The 14,731-nt window shown below is 38.6% G+C and overlaps 4 protein-coding genes across 4 annotated transcripts in view; 1 reads left to right on the plus strand and 3 right to left on the minus strand.

Annotated features, from left to right (window-relative positions):
* Nucleotides 1-718: 718 nt before the first annotated feature.
* Nucleotides 719-2,863, minus strand: snrnp35 (small nuclear ribonucleoprotein 35 (U11/U12)). The gene has a single exon (XM_015045002.1). The coding sequence runs from the start codon at nt 1,841-1,843 to the stop codon at nt 1,175-1,177; it is 669 nt and encodes a 222-aa protein (XP_014900488.1). The 5' UTR covers nt 1,844-2,863; the 3' UTR covers nt 719-1,174.
* A 105-nt stretch (nt 2,864-2,968) lies between these two features.
* On the minus strand, nt 2,969-7,152 carry bud13 (BUD13 homolog). The gene is made up of 10 exons (XM_015045001.1): nt 6,888-7,152; nt 6,662-6,749; nt 6,352-6,436; nt 5,952-6,272; nt 4,862-5,151; nt 4,664-4,772; nt 4,428-4,566; nt 4,166-4,347; nt 3,978-4,059; nt 2,969-3,278 (listed from the first exon to the last, which is right to left on the minus strand). Exons 1-10 carry the CDS (start codon nt 7,025-7,027, stop codon nt 3,185-3,187), a joined length of 1,530 nt encoding a protein of 509 aa, XP_014900487.1. The 5' UTR covers nt 7,028-7,152; the 3' UTR covers nt 2,969-3,184.
* A 1,506-nt stretch (nt 7,153-8,658) lies between these two features.
* LOC106955049 (thy-1 membrane glycoprotein) lies at nt 8,659-11,711 on the minus strand. The gene is made up of 4 exons (XM_015045003.1): nt 10,654-11,711; nt 10,138-10,195; nt 9,117-9,443; nt 8,659-9,039 (listed from the first exon to the last, which is right to left on the minus strand). The coding sequence occupies exons 2-4, from the start codon at nt 10,172-10,174 to the stop codon at nt 8,942-8,944; spliced, it is 462 nt and encodes a 153-aa protein (XP_014900489.1). The 5' UTR covers nt 10,175-10,195; nt 10,654-11,711; the 3' UTR covers nt 8,659-8,941.
* An 855-nt stretch (nt 11,712-12,566) lies between these two features.
* The window catches only part of nectin1a (nectin cell adhesion molecule 1a), a 23,830-nt gene continuing 21,665 nt past the window's right edge, over nt 12,567-14,731 (plus strand). The window contains exon 1 of the mRNA XM_015045004.1: nt 12,567-13,036. Within this exon, the coding sequence (XP_014900490.1) occupies nt 12,985-13,036 (52 nt within the window). The 5' untranslated portion in view covers nt 12,567-12,984. The remainder of the gene's footprint in view (nt 13,037-14,731) is intronic.

The following is a 14,731-nucleotide window of genomic DNA, read 5'->3' on the forward strand; positions in this document are numbered from 1 at the left end:
CTATACCTGAGCTGTGGATCTCTGCAGCTCCTTCAGAGTTAATATGAAACTTTTCTTCTGTGGTTAATGCTCCAACACCTTAGTTTGTATTTGTGCCACTGATTTTGAAATGATGGACTGTTCATTTAGCACAGCTCATCTGTCTGTGTTCTGACTTTGCAGGACTGAATTTAACACTTTGCAAAAAGAGGCATACCCAAGCTGGCTCATCATGAAGCTCAGGGAAGCTGACAAGCAGAAACTGGCTTCATCCAGACAACAAGGCCTCTGAGTTCTAACCTGCACAAGTTTAGTCATGTTGGAAATAAAATATTCTGCTATTTTAATCCTGAGGCAGGGAACAGCTACTGTAACCTCTTTGACAACTATAAAACTTTTGACAAGTAGGCCAAATATTCTTACCACAGTCTTATTTGCCAGTCCTGTATAACAAAAAATAGATTTCTAAAAGAGGCCTATTTGCAAAACATCTCAAAACTTTTGTTTTCATTTAATAATAATGTTGCACTTTAACCAATCATCAAGGTCGTTAGATTGTAACTATACACTCCTGTACCAGATCTAACAGTCATTTCCCCCCTTATGTTATTCACAGACCCTCTCCATAAAATCTGACAGAACTTTAACTTCTAGATCTGCAAACCTGGTAGAGACATAATCACAAAAAGTCTGTAGCTGCGATTGCTCAGGGGGTGTTAAATACAAATAAACTTTTTTTGTTTACTTATTTTATTTTATTTGGATCTCTGGGGGGGCTTTATACTCTTGTGTCATACAATCATGGTTTAAAACACTTTACAATCCTTGTTAGCAAAAATCAAAACCTTTGTGTCAACGTTAGCAAACTGGCAAATATAAGAACTGAAATAAACGGTCTTATTGAAACAGGAATGGAGAAAAACTGATTCTGACTTGCAGAATTGAAAAAGAAACTTTTACTTCTTTGCATGTGGACAACTTGGATGTAATGTACAAGGTGCTATTATACAATAAATATAATTGGACTCCTATTGAGTTTGAAGAGCCCAATAAGTATTTTTAACAACAAAAAAATGTTTTTAAAAGGGAAAAATGAAATTATTGCACATTAGGTAAAGCAATCTGTTCTTTAAAGACGACCTGGCATTTTACAGTCTGGTATTTTAGTCTAAAATACCTATAAACAGCATAAACATCATCTCCAGTCTCTGTGTCTGCGATCACTCCTGTCTCTCTCCCGGTAATCTCTTCTGTCTCTACTGTCCCAGTCGCTCTCTCCGTACCGGCGTCTGTCCCCCCTGGCTCTCGGCTCTCCTCGGTCTCTATCCCCCAGTCCACGCTCCTGCGTGGCCCCGGGACCCAGGTTTATCGGTTTGCGGAAGGGTCTGTCCCTGCCGCCGAAACGCAGCTGTCCGGACTCCTTTTTGCCGCCCAAACCGCCCCCGAGGCGCCGCGGTACCCATCCTCTGAGAGTCCTCTCCTGCTCGAAGTCCACGAACACTTCGTGCTGGTCCACCACCAGCTTGTTGGCGTCCCGGCGGGCCCGACTCACGGACCGCTCCTCCTTGTACTCTATGAAGGCGTATCCTTTGGAGAAACCCGTAACGATGTCCCGAACAAGCCGGAGCCGCCGTATGTCTCCATATTTTGAGAACACTGTCTGCAACTTGGCTTCAGTTGTCTGGGGGTTCAAGCGGGCCACAAACAATGTGAGCAGCGGGTCGCCAACGACGCCCTTGTTGGGCTTATAGCGGGCAGACATGGCCCTCCATACCGCCCGGTCATGGGGCTCCACGTCTGTCCCGTCGATGCTGCCAGCTTTCAGGGGGTTATAGTCTTTCGCTATTGGACACCAGTCAGACATTTCAGCTGTGGTGGTTTTTCAGGCTTCAAATGCAACAGTAGCAGCTACTCAGACTGATATAACTTGGCAACACGGACATTTACCGTTAAAAACAGTTACTTCTGTTCGTTATAGCGCTGAAGTATCGAAGCGCATCAACAAAAATAATCCGTGAGGAAACGAGGTCTTCTACGTCACATTTTATTGGTTCCTACTTGAGGACGTCTCCTCTTCTCCAGGCTTTCCAATGAGACGCGCAATAACAGGATGGATAATTATTGCACAATTAATTATTATCATGAATAACAATATTTTCCCGTAAAAATAGGATGTTTTATTTACTGCACCAATAATAAACTAATTATGTTTACAAATATCCACCCAAACTGCTAGCTTCTTTGGGATTGTTACCTTTGCTGCTTGAATTGTTTTTTTTAATGTTGGTTTGACGATATTATAATTGAATCGTTTAAATAGGCGGTATTACACATTTGCCAGGCACACTGTGCTAAAAAATGGCACTTTCAAGTAACTGTTACCTTCAGTTACAAAAATGTACGTCACATATAACAAGACATTTGACTTATTGAAATTGGGCCTGTCTCTAAAAATTCCAACTCTAACCCCCTACCTTCAGCACGTCATCAAAACAAGGCGTTTACGTTCTGCACTTAGTTTTTTAAATATTTCCCTTATGACAATAAATGACAATTACAAATTCTTTTGAACATATTGCCTACGTCGGACCTCCCAAAATGTCCCACTTTTTGTGATGGCGTTTGCAGAATATTTTTTTCCATTTTAGTAAAATTAAACTCAGTGAGTTGTAGTTAATATATAATTAAAGAATATGATAGGGAGTTCAGTTGCTTTTTATCATAGGGACAGTTGGTCTTGAAAAGATTTATTCCCAGAATAAATGAAAACATCTAAAAACTTTGATCTTCGACTTTCTTTGATGATCTGAAATATGTGACACACAAACCAAATACCTTTTCACAGTTCTGCAAATACCTCGTCTTACTACTGCAACACTTAAAGTGCATCCCACCGCTTTAACATGGCTTGGTTTCAGTATAATTGCATGAATAACAAAGAATTAACTTTGAATTTAGGAATGAAAACACACTACACAAAGCTTTACAAAAACATTATTTAATGAGAACAGTGAAAACTAATGTTTTTACTTTGGCTCTGTTATAACAAAAATCATCAAAATGATTCTACTTTACTACTATTTACACTGTCACGCTGCCTTTGATACATTAATGAACTGGATCAGACAGAGCAAAAACCTTTTCAGCCCATTAGAAAATACATTTCCACATTGCATTCGTTTCATCAGAACAAGGGGATTTAAATTTACATGTCCTCCACGCTCCACTTGTACGCTTCCTCCTGGAGAGCTTTTTTATCAGCTATCCGTGTGTAGCGCTTCTGTTCAAATCCATTGGATCTATAAAACAGCGCAAACAGAAACATTGTCACAACAGTCTTATAAGTTTACTAAATAAACTTTAGTTAATAAAGTAAACCATACTTTCAACACTTTTTTGACAAGAGACTTTAGGTTGAGATCTGCTTAGGGTCAATATCCTGTTTGAAGGTCTAATGATGCCCAAGCACCAGCGAACAAAAATCTCTTTATTGTTACAGTGGAAATTGAAACCTCAGTGGCTGCAGGTCTTTTTTAAGTCACTTGAGGGTTTTTGACCTCCAACCTCCTGGTGTCTCTTCTAATTATCAGGGTCTTTTGTAACTTTTTGCACCTCTTCCCCTTTCCACTTTAGGTCAAGGCATGATTTCTTCTCTCAGGTTTTTGGACTATTCCTTTAATTGAGCTATATTTTCACTATGCAATGAAAAGCTTCCATCAACAGCCCAAAACCATCTGCCCCAGCGAACAAAAACGTAGTTTGAATTTAGATTAAAAAAAAAAAAAAATTGATATTAGTGCTATTCAACTATTGAAGTTGTTTTTGTCTCATTTGCTCATGGCAACCAGGTGAACAACATAGAATTTTGCCAATAAATGTAATTCCTGTTAGTATTAGGGTAGGCTTTGAATACTTTTAGGTGCAACGGTGGAAGAGCTACACAATGATTTTACCATCTGTTCTTCTGTGATTTCATGTAAACCATCTACAAGCCTTACCTGTCGACTCCATCCCACCGATAACCTGGTTGAATGTTAAACCGATTTGGAGGCGGCGGAGGCCCTTGGTAGCGAGGTTTCGCTGCGAATCAAATCACAAAAACAAACCTGTTGACTTGGTATCTCTTTGAAAAACAGCTAAACGCAGAGACTTTATTGAGGTAAATGAAAGTGAGAAACATTCAAACCTGGTGTTGTTGTGTTGCGCTCCTTTTTGCGCCTGAGCATCCCAGCCATTGGATCCCCTTCCCTTTCCTGCTCTCTCAACATTCGGTCAAGATCCTCGTCGTCATAGTGACGTGCCAGCGGCTTCTGGGCTTCATGCAGCGCATCTTCTAGTTTCTGCTGTTGCATCTGTCCCTGGGCCAACCTGCAAACATTTTGATTTAATGAATCATATTACACATTTCGATGTCTTCTCAGATGTTAAATAATTCTTAACAGATTTACCCTCTTCCCCACTGAGCATATTTCTCATCCTTTGCAGCTTTTTCTCCAGCTTTTTTCCTCTGTTCTTCTCTTTCTGAATCCAAATCCCTCTTTTTACCACTCTTGTCTCGGAACACCGTCTGGGCATTCCGGGATTCATCTAGTCAAAGTATGAATCATACAATGAAACACCCTGTATATTTTACAATATTCAGTCAAACAGAAACAAAGTGAAGGAAGAAAAAGACGAAACTAACCTTCTAGTGGCTGATTATTTTTTTCCCGTCGACGGTTTTCTTCCTGTTCTTTTTTTAAGACATCAATAGAAACCAGACCTGCTTTTCCCCCTGAAAGCATCCTTGGGCCCTGTAAAAATAGACAAAAAAAATTTAAATTTCAAAGCAAAACATATTTTGACATTAGTCATAGATATACACATATATATTTTGGCTTACTTGTGAGGGCCCAGATCTTCGAGGTGGCGACAAGTCGTCATCTGAGTCTTTTCCACTCCACGGCCGTCTGGGTGGAGACTGGTCAGAATCGGAGCCCTGTCTTCCTTTTGGACGTCTCCTTGGAGGAGACTGATCTGAGTCCAACGCTTCCCGCTTCACAGGCTTTTTTCGAGGAGGTGACTGGTCAGAATCTGAGTCATGCCGATTCTGAGTTCTTTTAGCGTGAGGTGATCGCCGAACGTCCGGTGATCGTCGATTTGAACTGTGCTTGCTTCTGCTAGGAGAGGAATCTAAAAATAATAATATTTAAATGATCAGTCAACTGTTTTCTGTCAGTCAGCATACACAAACTGTTATTCAAATTAGCTCTTCAAAAGTTTCATCATAACATTACAAATGAAAAGTAAAGATGACTGAAATGAAAATACTTAAGACTTTCTATTGCATCTTTACAGCACCTTACTAAAGTATTCATGGCCCTTTTCACCCTTTTCTTAACATTTTATTGCAATGCAGTCACAAACTTTAATGTATTTAGTGAGATTTGATTTGTTGGAGCCCTACAAACTACTGAAGAAATAATGATAAATGGCTACCTCTTCAGAAAGAGAAATCTGAAGGTGGGGCACCTATTTAGCCCTTAAATAAAATCCAGTGCCACTTCATTACTAATTCCAGTCCACCTGTATGTAATTTTATCTCTGTATAAGTACAACTCTTCTATGAAGGGCATGGAAGGTTGTCAGCGACCCTTGGTGAACAAAAAAAAAAAAAAAAAAAAACCATCACAAAGGCCAAGGAGCACAAGGTCTATGGTATCTCAAGAGGGGCTACTAGTCATCTCACTTTATGAAAGTTTGATTGAATAACAAGTCAAATTTGCAGTTTGCCACATAGAAGTCAAAGCAAAAACAAACAGCACATCATGCTGAACATCCACCATGCTAGTAGTAAATCAAGGTAGTGGTTGTATCAAGCTGTGGGGATAGTTTTCTTTTGCAAGGTGCTGTATGTCAAAAAAGATGGCATAAGTTATACAATATCAGAGATTATATTCGAAACAAAAAAGCAATTTACTTTCCCCACCCACCTTTACTTCGCGCCTTTCTTTGCTTTCCTGAATGCTGCCTTGGAGGTGACACATCTGGAGAGTCGTGCCAAGTTTTCCTGGGAGGGGAAGCATCTGGAGAATCATGGCGGACTTTTCTGGGAGGAGAAGCATCTGGAGAGTCGTGGCGAATTCTCCTGGGAGGAGAAGCATCTGGAGAGTCATGTCTCTTATTTGTGGTAGGAGAACCGTGTTTATTTCCCTTTAGTGAACGTTCTGAGGAGTTAGGCCGTATTTTGCTTGACACAACAGGGTCTGTGTGTTCACTTCCTTTGTCCTCCTCCTCCTCTCTGTCCTCATCAGCTACACAACAGGAGATTTGAAGTAAATATCAATCCAGATTCACACATGAACAAATTCTTCTTATTTGCTTCACTGTTACCTCCAACAACTTTCCATCTGTTGCTGGTCCTAAAGACTTCCAGTTGTTTCACCTCATCTGGTCGCTCATCAATGAATTCAGCAATCTAAGAAAGTACAGAATTCAAAACACAGTAGAATAGTTTTCTTGGAATATTTTTAACGACTATATATGTTTTAATCGTTTTTTCTAAACAAATAAACAACATATTTGTCTTAAGAACAAATATTTATTTGAATATTTGATAAGTAAGTAAAACTCAACAGTAAAAGGAGTGAAGGAATGAATGAATTTCGGCTAGCCTGTAAGCTAACGTTAGCTCGGTGCTTACCACTGGAGCCTCCTCTTCATCTTCTTCAACCTCCGTTTGCTCCTTCACCATCTGTCTCCAGTCAATGTCGTCGTCCACTATTTTAAGTCTTCAAATGGAAGAAAGCAAAATAAGACGAATATCACATCAGCCTACCCGCCAAAGAGTCACCGAGACTCGAAACTAGCTTACGCGCTAGTGTAAATCTAAAACGTGAGCATCGCAGCTGGATTTTTCATTCACTCACCCTCTCTCGGGAACCTTACGTCGCTTCTTTTTTATCTTCCCTTTTGATTTACTAGAATTGTCGTCTGCTGACAAATACCGTTTGAGGTACTCAGCTTTAGAAAGTTCTGCTCCCTTGCTGTTGCTAGTAGAGGCGGCCATAATTAGATGTTTTTGGAAACTACGGATGACAATGAGGATCAAGCTTAAGCTAGCGAACAGAAGACGCGGATCCGCATCAATATGTAAACGGAACGTGGAGGGTGTCCAAATTGGGCGGAGTTTTTGGTTCTTTTTACGAGATCAGAACGAATGATCAGGGCGTGGGGGTATTATTTTTGTAAATTTTGACGGACAAAAACACAACATATACTTTTAATGCCAGGTAACTACATATTTCAACTCGAAAAGATAAAGTGAGCGTATATGCTAAAGATGTTTTGTTTGGTGCTGCATTGGTGATTTATTATATTATACTCTGGGCTGCACATGTATCTAAATCGAACTGGAAGTTTTGCTTTTGCTTTTGGGCATGTAAATATCAATTGACTATTCTCCCTTTATCTGAAAGGCTTATTACTTTCAGATAACACTCGTTTGCAGTTCGAGCCAGCTTATACACCGGCAATACTGAGAGGAGCAGACATCGCCATTCGGAGTCTTTAGCATGGACTGCTATTTGTGAAAATGCATTTCATATCATGTGGCCTCTTTTTTATTGGTGTATTATTATTATTATTATTATTATTATTATTATTATTATTATTATTATTATTATTATTATTATTATTATTATTATTATTATTATTATTAGTAGCCCATCACTTAGACACATTTTTAAAATATTAATGGAAACATGTAGAGAGCTGGTGTGAAGATTGCCGTATTGAAAAAATTTTTGGTGTTTATAAAAAGGTTAGGTTTTTTATAAGCATTTTTTATTTATATATTTTATAAAATACACCTAAAAACAGATTTTTTCCCAGAATTGATTTCCATTTATAATAGTCTTATTATTTTATAAGAGAAACCTGCATTTCCAGCTAGAAATAAACTCCTAGGTTCAATGCAAATAATTCTACATCTAGATCTACTAGGAGTATAAATTACTTTAAACCTAAAATGATTGTTTTTTTTTTGTTGTTGTTATTTTTGTTTTTTGCATAGGGCCCAATTGGTTTGTCTCAATTGGACCCATATACAGCTTCTATGCACCACAAATCTGGAACAAACGTCCTGAAAACTACAATGATACTGAAACATAGTTAATGTAAATCAAAGTTAAAAACCTACCTGTTTAGAGTTTATTTTGATTCATAATAACTTGAACACCTATCAGCATATTTGGTGTATATTTGTTCATGACTTTGATGATGGCATTTGACAAAATGTAATGCTTATTGCTTGTTTCATAGTTGGTTACTGTATGATGTTCTCATGGTGTAAAGAACTTTACACCATGACTTTACTTGGCTTGATATGACTCGGTCTAATCTGGGTTTCAAATGTCAAATGAGTGAATCACTTCAAAATAGTTAACACATTTAGTATTTCATATGAGTTCCAACATTTTACCCAGAGTAATCCTGCTTCAAATCTGCAAAAAGAAACACTAATCTGCAGACAATCCCATTTTGCTGTGACTTTGGGCAGCAAATATAAATGTTGGCTGATTGATGGGTGATTGGACCTTTAATGAAATTCTGCTGGCGAACCTCATACTTTGAACTGACTATGCATTTTTATGCATTTCAGGGGTTTTTTATGAGCACCCAGTAACCAGAAAATCATTGTTTGACTATATATTTAGCATTCTTTTATTGAAAACCAGAGCTCCATCACTATATATTCACATATGCAAGTTTTTGCAGTGCATTACAATACACAAAAGATTTGTGCAGTTCTGAAGGCAAAAGGTCTCAGAGCGTCTTGAGTCATCTTCCTCGATGAAAGCATTCTAATGCCATAACAGCGATAAAACCTAAAGCTGTTGTGTTGATGGATCTGTATGTAGACAGAAGCAGGGCTGGGTTTGTTTGTGTGTAGATAGGCACAAGCTAGGGTGTCACATTTTATTCAGCAGTGTGTATGAAAGAGGAAGATCAGCAGGGGGACGATCCAGGACCACGAGCTCTTCAGAAACAGGCTGACAGCTGAGCAAGGCTGCAGTTGTTCTGCAGGAGAACGGAAAAGTGTCAGTGTTGCTTTCAAAGCACTGAACCACACATTCGTAAATCGCTAATCCACCCACCTTTCTCCACGTTGATACTCTCAACCTGCCCAGATATTTTACACATGTAGGTGGTGTTGTGTGGGAGTGTGTTTGTGAAGCCTTTCAGGGTCATCCTATAGCCGTGGGGATCAAGCTCCACCACTTCGCTTTTGTCTCTGAACTGGGCCTCTGCAGCCGAGCCGGAAACATTCGTGTTGATCAGGGCCTCCTTGGTTCTAGATGACCAGGAGAACTCGTAGCTGTTGATTTTGTTGGGCTTGGGCTCGATCCGGCAGTCAACTCTCAGGTCCTCATCCTCTTCCAAGCACACAGAGATTAGCTGAGGTTGCACTGGGATCAGCAGCACTGGGTAAAATGCAAACAACAATGTGGCATTGGAGAAAATGGTTGAAGCAGCTTAAGTCTCATTTGTAATGACCACAAACACCACAGCCATTTTGTACACATTTAGCTGTCATTAGTGGATGTCCTAGTTTGACTCTTACCGTTAGCCATAGCAACATCTCATCACATGGTAAAACAGATAGAGCTTGTATCTGTTTTTATGACCCTGAAGTGTTATAATCAAAAGCTGTTTGTTTGAATGCGCATCAGTAAATAATCTGGACAAATGCGGAAAAGCTTTTTGAAATAATCCATGATGAGTTAATAGCGATTAATACCGAAAGTGAGGCTGTTTTTTTTTTAATTCAACAGGATAATTACATAAATTAAATGCTTGAATATACAGCAAATTCTCCGCTGTAGAAATAGTCCATATTAGAAATGTTGCTTTATTATTTTGTTTTATTTACTCGACTAAATCAGTAAGAAATAGAAATGGTGATAACTAATAAATCACATCCTTCAAGATGATATTTCAGTAATATACCCAGTTGCTTCATTCCTTCTTTAATATGCGATAAAGCAGCTTCTCCTATTGGGAACAATCTCCTCCCTCAGATTTTTATTTTTTTATTAGATACTTCTGATATTTCAAAATAGTTTGACTTAGCTTCCCAGTGCCACACCTTGGAAGACTTTAGAACTGTACTCTCACCTCCAAGTATCCCACTTAGAAACAGAGATGTGAGCATGTTGAGGAATCACCCATCCAACTGTGGGAAAAATGACAAATGGGTTAATTAGACGGAGGAAGAGATAGGACTTAAACCTTAATACTGATGCATGCAAGTTGTTTTCTTCGGCTCGCTGCCAATAACAGCTGAAAATACTAAAATAGATCCTAATTTAGGTTTTTTGTCACAACAAACAGCTCATAGAGGTTGGAAAGTTCTGGTCAGAACCAACATGGATGTGTCCAGTGTGAAGAGCCTGACCCATCTGCGGTCCAAAGAGATGACGTAGCATAAGTTAGAGCAGCATTCTCAACATTAAAGCCATTTTTATATGTCTTAAGGTTTTTTTTTTGTTATATTAGGTTGAATAAATTGGCCTCTCACTTCTATCCATCATGTCTTTATACCTACATGTTCCTGTATATTCCATCTCATCCTCAGTATTTCACATTTACTCTCTAATATACAATTAATTAAAATCCCTGAGGGACTCTTACCTCCTGTCAAAGCTGAATGATGCAGCAGTTCCTTTCTGCTCCGTTAGTAAAAGCTAAGCGGCTGCTGTCACTTTGGTGTGCAGCACTGCAGAGCATCCCACCACTGAGAAGCAGTGGGAACAGCACAGAGAGGTGGAGGGAGGCAGTGGAAGGGAGGGACGATCCTGGACCAGAAAGAGCGCTGATTCGTCTTTTTCTTCTGCAGTGGCTGACAGAAGCAATGAGCTGGCTGTCTGTGTGTGCTGAGAGGCAAAACTCGGGCATGGTCATCGCTTTTTTCCAGCAAGGAGTTGTCTGACCTTGCCTCTTTCCCTCTTTCGAGTCCTCCCCTGTGTCTCATGTTCTGAGTCATGCTGACCTGATTTGCCTTTCATGTCTCTGTCCAGTAAATGTCTCTCAAGAAGAGGAAGTGCTTTGTGCACCAAGCAGTCTCCTTATGATTTGCAAACACAAGAAAATGATTTCTAATGAGAACATGTGCATTGATTAGCATTTTGTTATGTTGCAAACACAATCCCAATAAAACACCGTGTTTTATTGGTATAGGGATGCTTTTCTTGATAAGTACAAGAAAGCTTGTCAGAAGATCACAGTAGAGCTATATGTTAGAATCACTTAGCTGAAGTCTACACCTACACCTAATTACCAGATTTAAAGATTTATGATTTTAGAAACTCTCCAACCAACCTGGTGGGTGTCTGAGGTTCACCCTCCAGCAGAGAGCGACGCTGTTAATATAGCCAGAGGTTCAGGGTGACTGAATGCATGTGCACTCCACACTTTTCAGTATTCAATCTGTAAGATGTTTTGAAAGCCATCAGCTAAAGCAGGTTTTTAGCACAAGAACAGGAGTACTATATGCCTGCCAAGTAAAACTAAATACAAGGTGAAACTAAACAGTTAAACTCCTGCTTTAAGCAATTCTTCAGTCTATGCAGCATATAACGCATTCTTTCCTTTTAGAATGCGTTTTTGGCTTTGTCCCTGAGATAGTCTGCCCAAATAAAAACCCATTGTCATGTTTTCACAGCATCTCTGAATTCCATGACTCATTTGTGCCCCTTCAGAAATTTCCATCACTGTGCTACTAAAAAAAGCTCACTGTCTCCATCTGGAGGTTAGTGATGGTAGGTGTACAAAATGTAAGATAAATGTAAACGTATTTGCAAAACAATTTAAATGTTAGGTTAGGTTAAAATAAGGTATAACTGAAAAAATACATGTACGGAAGATTTCTGCTAAATAAATGCCTTTAATATGAAGTTATTATTTTTTTTAGATAATTTTCTATTTAATTTGAAAGTAATATTTATTTTTCTCCATTCCCTCCATGACCAAAAGACACTGTTTAGTTTACACTTAAACAAGCAGGATATAATATGAGTGATTTGTTTTGTGTAGAACCCAAACAATTTTGGTTTTCGTCCATCAACAAATTGTGTATTTTGAGAAAACAACAGTAAATGTGAATCCTCCTCAGGTAGTGTAGACATAAGTGTTCATTTTGGAGGGTAAATGTCAAGGTGATTAATTAGCACTTGATTAACAATAGCTTAATATACTGTTAATCAGTACTCCACCAATAAAAAAGTAGAGTAAAAATGTATGGTCCATGCATTGTCTCCGCCATCCACCAGGGGGTGCTGTACCATTCTCCACACTTTTAGATCTCATTGTTTTATTTTGAATCCGCCCAGGTTGATTAGTAGCATTGAGCATTGATTAAAAATCCAACTGTAATTGTATTTTCATTAATAGGACACACAATTGCAAAAGTAAATACATAAACAGAAACGATGTATTATGAGATAATGTTTTATTACAGATTAATTTTTGCTAAACATCTAATTGAAGCTCAGGTGAAGGGGGCCCCTTCATTGACAGCCTTACAATCCGTAGCTCCGTCCCTGTCTGGAGTGTTAATTGCGTCCTCGGATCACAGCTCTGAATTTCTCTACACAGGCGCCCTGCGCTGCCCGGGTTGCTCGGCTCAGCCCTCATAGGCTGTTTGTCGGTCGGGGCTGGGGGTAGTCTATCTCGGAAATAATCTGCCCACGCGTGTAAGCGGCTTTATCCCCGCCGAGCCTCAGACCGCTGCAGCTCCGGCTCCACACTCAGCGCCAGAAAGAAAAAGTGACACAGGTCACACTGACCAGTTGGAGGTTGCGCACGGCTTGTGCCACACATGAACGGACTCTGGTGCTGAAGCTGAGTCTATTTCTTCACTTTAAAAAACAAACAAACAATTATTATTCCAAGAGCTAAGAGGAGTTACAGAAACTTACTCTAGGGATTTAAACACAGAGAGAAACTGGCAACGGTGTTCAGGACATGGAACAGGCTGGACTTTGGATATTCTTTGTGACTACTTGTGTTATTTCAGGTAAGATTGATTAAAAAAAAAAAAAAAAAAAAAAAGAAACAAAAAAGAAGCTCCAAATAAAATTTCTGTAAAGTATTCGCTTCTCAACTTATCTGAGGTTTCATGTATTCACACATTAAATACTTTGTGTGGTAATATTTAAATCATTTTTATTCACTAATTAAGATTTATTGGACCCCTCTGTTTTAATTCATTCAAAATGTTAATTTTAATTCCTGTGACAACATAGTAGTGACACCTTGTTTTTTTCTCATGGTCTCCTCTTAATATGGAAAACTCAAATCATAGGCACTATTATAAACATTTTTAAATACATATGTTCAAGTGTAAATGCAATTTAGCTATTTAATTTTGTAAATGAAATGGACGCCTAAGTGGCAACAATGTATACTACTATACTCCATACTGCAGTCCAAAATTAGGGTTCTGTTTGTGTATTTTTCTTAAGGAAAAGTACAAGTAATAAAAGAGTAAAACTTAAATAAGGTGATAAAGAAATATGAGTAATTCATCCTCATTATAAAAATGTAGACTTAATATTAAATAAATATATAATGATATAACACAGATCAAGCATAACATTAAACCACTGACAAGTGAAGTGGATATCTTTCTGTCCTTTGGTGGGATAGCTTCAGGCAGCATTCGTTCTCAAAGATGATGTGTTGGAAGCAGGAAAAACTGGCCAAGTAAAAATGGTTTGACTGAGGTTGAGAACTTCTGAATACTAGACCACGAGGTGGAAGCATTTTCGAAATTGCAGATGCTGTGGTTTGTTCCCAGTCTGCAGTGGTTTGTTCCCAGTCTGCAGTGGTTTGTTCCCAGTCTGCAGTGGTTTGTTCCCAGTCTGCAGGGGTAAGTATCTATGAACTGGCAACATGATCATTACCAGCCAAGGCACATTGGTGCAGGTGTGAGGATGGTGGCATAAGGAAAGAGAAATATTTGATTATTTGGACATTTCTATATTTTGTGTTATGTCAACATTGTTTTATGTTCCTTTTAGGTTTCATTTTGTTCAGTTTATGCCAGTCATTCCTTGTTTTATTCTGCAGTATGGGTTTTTTTTTGTGTCAGTTTTCCTTCCTGCCTTTTTGTCTCACTTCTGGCTTTGTTGCCAGCACACCTGTGTGGATTTACAGTCCCGGTTTCCTCTATGTGTATTTGTCAGATCCACATGTTATTTATCTCTGCTTCATAATGATTTCCTGGTTTCTGTTACAGCTTGCCTTTGCCTCCCTTTGTTCAGGGTTTTGTTAGTGCATTCTTCACATTGAATCTAATTCTGTATCAAACAGAGGCTTCCTGTTTCTTTAATGTTGTCTTCATATACTTATCCTTTCCCCTGTACCATGATAACATGGATCATTTGGGATTGAGCAAAAATACCACAATATTGCTCTGTTTAATATTACTATTAAATAGCTACAGTAGTGCATTTTTGTTCACTGGTAGCAAAATTAAAAAGTGTAAAAAGTGGTGAATTAACCATTTTTGAGGGAGAAAATCAGCTTTAAAATACAATTGGGTTTACTCAAAACAGCCTTATTCCTTTTTTGAGATCACCAGAGGCATATGGTGGTAAAGTTTATTTGTTGCAGGGTAGATTTCATCTGACTTAAATAGCAACTTACAACAACAAAAAAAGCAAAAACAAATATAAAACTGACCTTAGGATATACCTAAAATGAGTTT

The sequence above is a fragment of the Poecilia latipinna genome, unplaced genomic scaffold (genome assembly GCF_001443285.1).
Source record: "Poecilia latipinna isolate Pla-1442-1.1 unplaced genomic scaffold, P_latipinna-1.0 Scaffold700, whole genome shotgun sequence".
In the NCBI taxonomy this organism is placed as follows: domain Eukaryota; kingdom Metazoa; phylum Chordata; class Actinopteri; order Cyprinodontiformes; family Poeciliidae; genus Poecilia; species Poecilia latipinna.